At 37.0% G+C, this 6,321-nt stretch overlaps 2 protein-coding genes across 4 annotated transcripts in view; one reads left to right on the top strand and one right to left on the bottom strand.

Annotated features, from left to right (window-relative positions):
• Positions 1–6,321, top strand: part of LOC122814457 — a 1,903,843-nt gene that overhangs the window by 1,525,718 nt on the left and 371,804 nt on the right.
• The window catches only part of LOC122813942 (zinc finger protein 383-like), a 161,672-nt gene that overhangs the window by 44,135 nt on the left and 111,216 nt on the right, over positions 1–6,321 (bottom strand). For all 3 annotated transcript variants that reach the window (XM_044086488.1, XM_044086487.1, XM_044086489.1), the window contains exon 6: positions 801–926. In XM_044086488.1, the coding sequence (XP_043942423.1) occupies positions 801–926 (126 nt within the window). The remainder of the gene's footprint in view (positions 1–800; positions 927–6,321) is intronic.

The following is a 6,321-nucleotide window of genomic DNA, read 5'->3' as shown; positions in this document are numbered from 1 at the left end:
CATGGAATTTACTCCTTTTTTAATTCCAAATAAAATAGTTAAATTTAATGATAATAATAATATACTCTGTTGGAGATGTTATTGAAATGTTAATACTGACTGGGTGCATGGCTTTTATGATTGTCCTTCCCTAAATTCATTTGATGTAATATATATGATTTCTTGAAAGCTGCTTTTCAGATACTTTCTCTTTATTCAAGTTTTTAATTTTATTTGACATAAATTATATTTTTGATTTAAAATGTAATAATCTTTTTCTTTTATGGACTATCCTTGCAGTTGCAAGGAAATATGCCACTAAAGAATGGAAAAACACCAAATCGCCATCCTTCTAGTCTTTTTATTCTTCTTAAAAGTAGTAGCCTTCAGAGTGTAAAACAAAAAATTAATCCCAAGCCATTTACCAATAATTCTTCATTGAAAGCAATAACTCTTATTAAATTTTATCAAAAGAATCTTGTCTCGGATGTCTAAAGAATTAAAGTAAAAAATTACAATTTTATAAATTTAAAATTTTATAGTTTAGGAGGTTCTGCTCAGAAAAAAATAAAATAAAAAAATAAGTAAGTAAGTAAACAGGGAATAATCTTGGCCAGATTGCCTTTATCCCTTTCGACTGACTCCATCAGTCCACTGAGGAAGACTTTTTTTTTTTTTATAAACAACAAACCAAACTATGCTTCACATATATACATTTTGCTTGAAAATTCTTCCAGGGTCTACATTTTCTATTCTTACCAAATGTATCAATATCAGGAGAAAACAAATTTATAAAATTCATCATTGAGTCGTTCACTTACTCTTCAGCTTGTGCTTGGGTTTATCATTCTTTTCTTTGGCATTTTTTCGGAGACCATCATCCTGCGGCAGTTCACCATAATCTTCTTTAAGAAGAAATAATAATTTCTCTGATGAGACTTCAGATCCTTCACAGGAAACAAACAAGACCATAACATTAAATGCTACTCATCAAAATCCTATAAAAATAATCTACAACAAAATTCCTATATATGTCTTACTTAAGGAAAAGCCAATATATGCCCTTTCATGGTTTCCATCCAGCGCTAAATAAGTTAACAGCACTCTGCTTAGCTTTACATTTATTTATAGTAAATCTGATCAAAGTGATCTAATAGGTGCAGTGTTTGAGGATCTATGTAAGATCTATGACAGAGGATTATACAGGAAGAATGCAGAGTCCCTGTAATCACAACTCATGCAGGTGAAAGCTGCACTCTCCTAAAGCCAAAACACAGCATCCATGGGACGGACAACATCCCAGGCTGCATTTACATGAACTTCAGAGAAATGAACTGGCTCCCCACTTAAGCACCATGTTCAATTAGTACGCTTCGTATCAGGCTTTGTGCCACTGACATATTTCCTTGCAACTGCAAGGATAGTCCATAAAAGTAAAAGATTATTACATTTTAAATCAAAAATATAATTTATGTCAAATAAAATTAAAAACTTGAATAAAGAGAAAGTATCTGAAAGTAAAACTTTCAAGAAATCATATATATTACATCAAAATGAATTTAGAGAAGGACAATCATAAAAGACATGCACCCAGTCAGCATTAAATACTTGTTAACATCTCCAACAGAGTATATTATTATTATCATTAAATTTAACTATTTTATTTGGAGATTAAAAGGTAAAAGGCTCTATGCAAAATTTCCATGTGCCAGTATTGAGGACTCCAAGTGGTTATGTTTTACAGATGATATTAGAGATTTGTGTTCAGAGGTGAAATAAGAATGACCTAATGTGATATGATTGCAGAATTTAGCATTTAATTTTATTTTATATTTTATTAAAATGTTGTAAAAATTTTGAAATTAGAGATTGTCAGTTTTTGATTTTTGTATATAATTTCATGAAAAAAAAAGCTGTATTAATTTAGGATGTTCTTTAAATTGTGAGTGAGAAGAAATACCAGTTCTTGGTCTGTGTTTTCACATTTTGTGTGTCATGATCCAGGATCCAAATTAAACTCTATAAGTAGTTGAGAATCTTTTATTTTCAGATCTTTAAAACAATGCTGCCAGCAAAAAATTCTTAGACTCCCAATTAATAAAATATGACTGTGCAATGTTTCTATCCAATACTAAAAGGATCTATAGTTTCATAACAGATCTTAATGTCTGCATTAGAAAGGATTATATTTTTAAAGTCTTAAAATAATACATAGTTAGAATTTGTGGGAGGAGAAATGCTATATTGTATGTAATTGCAAAGGTATGCCAAAAGGAATTATCTTGATTAATTGATTTACAATACTGAAAATTGATAATGCTCTGACCCTGCATGAAATCTGAGGTATCTTCTGCAACTGTGTCTGATTGGGACATGCAGGTATGCCTCCTTGAGGTCCAGAGTAACCAGCCAGACCCACGCCACTTGAGCATGGGAAGGAGGGTTGCTGTAGCGTCAGCATTTTGAATTTTGGTACAATGAAAGTGTTTAGGCCGGACAAGTCCAGTATAGGTCTCATTGCTTTTTCTTTTTTCTTGGAACGAGAACAGTCTTGAAGGTAAAATCCCTGGCCTTGTTCCTGAGGAGGAACCTTTTCTGTGCTTTGATTTGTCTCAGCTTTGAAACGTTAGAATGCCTCTGCCCTTTGATTTTGTGGCAGGTGCGGCATGCCTTGTCTTCCATTGATAAAGTATGGAGGTGGAACCTTGACCTTGGTCTATTATGTCCAGAATCCATTTGTCCTTTGTTAAAATGTACTTAATTTTGAAAATAAGATAATTTTCTGCCCTAAAGGAGCTTCTCTTTGAGCCTTAGTCGGCAGTGTCAAGGGAATCAAGTCATTGTGATTGCCCTGAGGGCAGGGAAGTTCATCTTGCTACCTCTCTCTATGAGTAGTCTGTGTTGCCATTGGCATCCTGTAGGAGGCGTCTGTGACCTCTTCCTCGGGCACGCCTGTTTTCCACTGAAACTTGTCGGTGTCCGGAAGGACCAGTTCTTAGAGCCAATTCCTGCTGAACCTGGGTGGCTGAACCTGGAGGAAGTCCTTGACTGTTTTGCACTGATTTAGCCTTTTTCCTCAATTGATTTCAACACATCTGAGCATTAGCACCAAAAAGCTTGTGTGTTTTTCAGAGGTGCATCTAAAGCTTTACTTAACATGACCTGGCAATGCCTGTTCTTTCAACCATGCATGTCTCACGTGTAACAGCCCTGTCACAGCTGCCCTACATAGGCTTCCAATGCATCCCATAACCACACTGAAGAAAATGATTGCTAACCTGCTGAGTGTTATGTACTGATCCTGCAAGGCCTTTCTATCTAAAGCTCAGGAGAGGCTAACTTTTTCTGTAATCATCCATCAAAATCTGATACTGAAACATATGAAAAGGCAGGTGGGGAGCCCTCATGGCAAGAGTGGTAGAGAGTATATTTACCTCTCCAGGGACCTAACTTCCTATCAAAGGAGCAAAGAGATTTTTGGCCGTGGATGGCCATACCCCAGGCCCCTGGAAATTGTTTCTAGATCAACAGAATGGGCCTTAAAAAGAAATGTTTTATGAGTTTCAGGAACCCTGTCATATCTGTCTGGCCGAGCAGGAGGGGAAGAATCAGGAGAAGCTTTTCGAATCTGGTACACATCATCCAGTACATCTAACACTGGAGGGATAGCTAAAGAGCCTATGTTTGGGAAGCTTAGGAAGTCACGAAGCCGTTTCCTGGAGTCAAGAAAATTCCTGGCCTTGCCACTGAAAATGCTCTCGTTGGAGGAATTTCCCCAAAGAAATATCCTCAGGAGGAGAGCAGAGGGATAGATTCCTCCACATCAGAATCCTCGGCGTGAGCCCTGGAAGGACTCTTCCTGGGCCATCTGAGTGATCAAGGATCACCAGAGGGCTTCATCTGAAGGAAGGGTGTCTGCTTATGTGCTCAACCCTGGGTGCTTTTGTCAGAAAGATTGGCTGAGAACCTCTGTCAGGATAGACCTGGAGCCTCCTGATTAAAGAAATTAAATCTGCAGCTAAAGTCATGATTTATCAGTAGTGGGCTGGCTCAAAGCTTTTGGGAGGTGAGACTTAGCCTGGCTAATTGGCCTTAGCACATGTGAGCCTTGATGAACATAGACACAGCCCCACATGCTGGGTAACCTTGTCACCCGGTATGGTCTCAGGCAAATCATGGGCTTCCAGATTCTGGAGGAAAATCAGCGACCGGCACGGTGCAGGCTCGGGGCGGTGATTAATAGCGGTGTCGTCGGTCCCGGGCGATGGAACAACCGCCTCAGAGATTCGATGCACTCATGATAGACACAGCAGCGTGGTGTGTCGGTGGAAGTCGCGGGCCGAGAATGTCGGTCCCGGTCCTTCCGTTTTGGAAATATGAGCGTCGGTTGTTCGAGAGGACATGTGGTATAAGTATTATCGTAAAAAGTCTTCAGCAAACTCTGCCCGGCGCCTGGGGAGTGCGGCTTATTGAGCAAGCACAGGCTGCACAGGCCGAGGAGCCGTCGTGGTCTGGGCCAAGGCAGGAAGCAGTAAGAATGGAAGTCACTTATGGTATTTGTTTACCACAAGACAAACAGTTATTAACTTTTTCAGTTTTATGACATCGGCTGAGGCAAGAAAAAAGATCCCCAATGAAATTTGCCAGCTTTTGATAACCGGTACGTAAAACACAGGAGCTGACCCATTGGCACTAAACTGCTTTGCTTAGTGGCAAGAAAGACAGGAAGATGGCGCCCGGCTGATGCTTTTATACCCCAACCGCTCTGGCGTCGGGAGGAGGCAACATCAGCCGGCGCGGACCCAGAATTTGGAATCCGGCCAACCGAGGGCTGCCTGAGGCAGGACAACCCATATGTAAGGACTGCAGTTGCATTCTTGAAGGACATTATAGCATTTCTCTTCCCACAAATTCTAACTATGTAAGTATTATTTTAAGACCTTAAAAATATAATCCTTTCTAATGCAGACATTAAGATCTGTTATGAAACTATAGATCCTTTTAGTATTGACAGAAACATTACACAGTCATGTTGCATTGGTGGGGTCTAAAATTTTGTTTGCTGGCAGCATTGTTTTAAAGATCTGAAAATAAAAGATTTTCAATTACTTATAGAGTTTAATTTGGATCCCCGGGATCTGCTATTAATACAAAATGTGAAAACACAGACTCAAGAACTGTATTTCTTTCTAACTCACAATTTAAAGAACATCTAGAATTAATACAGCTTTTCTAAGCGAAATTATGTCACAAAAGAGTAAAACTGACAATTTACAATTTCAAAACTTTGCACAAATTTTAATAAAATATAAAATAAAATTAAATGCTAAATTCTGCAATCGTAACTCCCATTAGGTGTTCTTATTTCAGCTCTGAGCACAAATCTCAAATATCATCTGTTAAACATACCCCTTGGTCTCAATCTTGGCACATGGAATTTTGCATGGAGCCTTTACTCCTTTTAATTCAAACCAAATAGTTAGAATTTAATGATAATAATAATATACTCTTATGGAGATGTTAGCAGTATTTAATGCTGACTAAGGTGCATGTCTTTTATGATGTCCTTCTCTAAGTCATTTGATGTAATATATGATTTCTTGACTTTACTTTCAGATACTTTCTCTTTATTCAAGTTTTAATTTTATTTGACATAAAATTATATTTTTTGATTTAAAATGTAATAATCTTTTTTCTTTTTATGGACTATCCTTGCAGTTGCAATAACACCACTAAGGGGCAGGAAAAAACACCAAATCGCCATCCTTCTAGTCTTTTTATTCTTCTTAAAAGTAGTAGCCTTCAGAGTGTAAAACAAAAAATTAATCCCAAGCCATTTACCAATAATTCTTCATTGAAAGCAATAACTCTTATTAAATTTTATCAAAAGAATCTTTATCTCGGATGTCTAAAGAATTAAAGTAAAAAATTACAATTTTATAAATTTAAAATTTTATAGTTTAGGAGGTTCTGCTCAGAAAAAAATAAAATAAAAAAATAAGTAAGTAAGTAAACGAGGAACAATCTTGGCCGAATTGCCTTCCTTTAAACTGACTCCATCAGTCCACTGAAGACTTTTTTTTTTTTTTTATAAACAACAAACAAACTATGCTTCACATATATACATTTTTGCTTTGAAAATTCTTCCAGGGTCTACATTTTCTATTCTTACCAAATGTATCAATATCGGGAGAGAAAACAAATTTATAAAATTCATCATTAGTCGTTCCACTTACTCTTCAACGTACTTGGGTTTATCATTCTTTTCTTTGGCATTTTCGTAGACCATATCATCCTGCGGCAGTTCACCATAATCTTCTTTAAGAAGCAATAATAATTCCT

Source organism: Protopterus annectens, chromosome 10.part0, assembly GCF_019279795.1.
Source record: "Protopterus annectens isolate FY-2018-M chromosome 10.part0, PAN1.0, whole genome shotgun sequence".
Lineage (NCBI taxonomy): Eukaryota > Metazoa > Chordata > Ceratodontiformes > Protopteridae > Protopterus > Protopterus annectens.
This window is presented reverse-complemented; position numbering and strand designations above follow the sequence as displayed.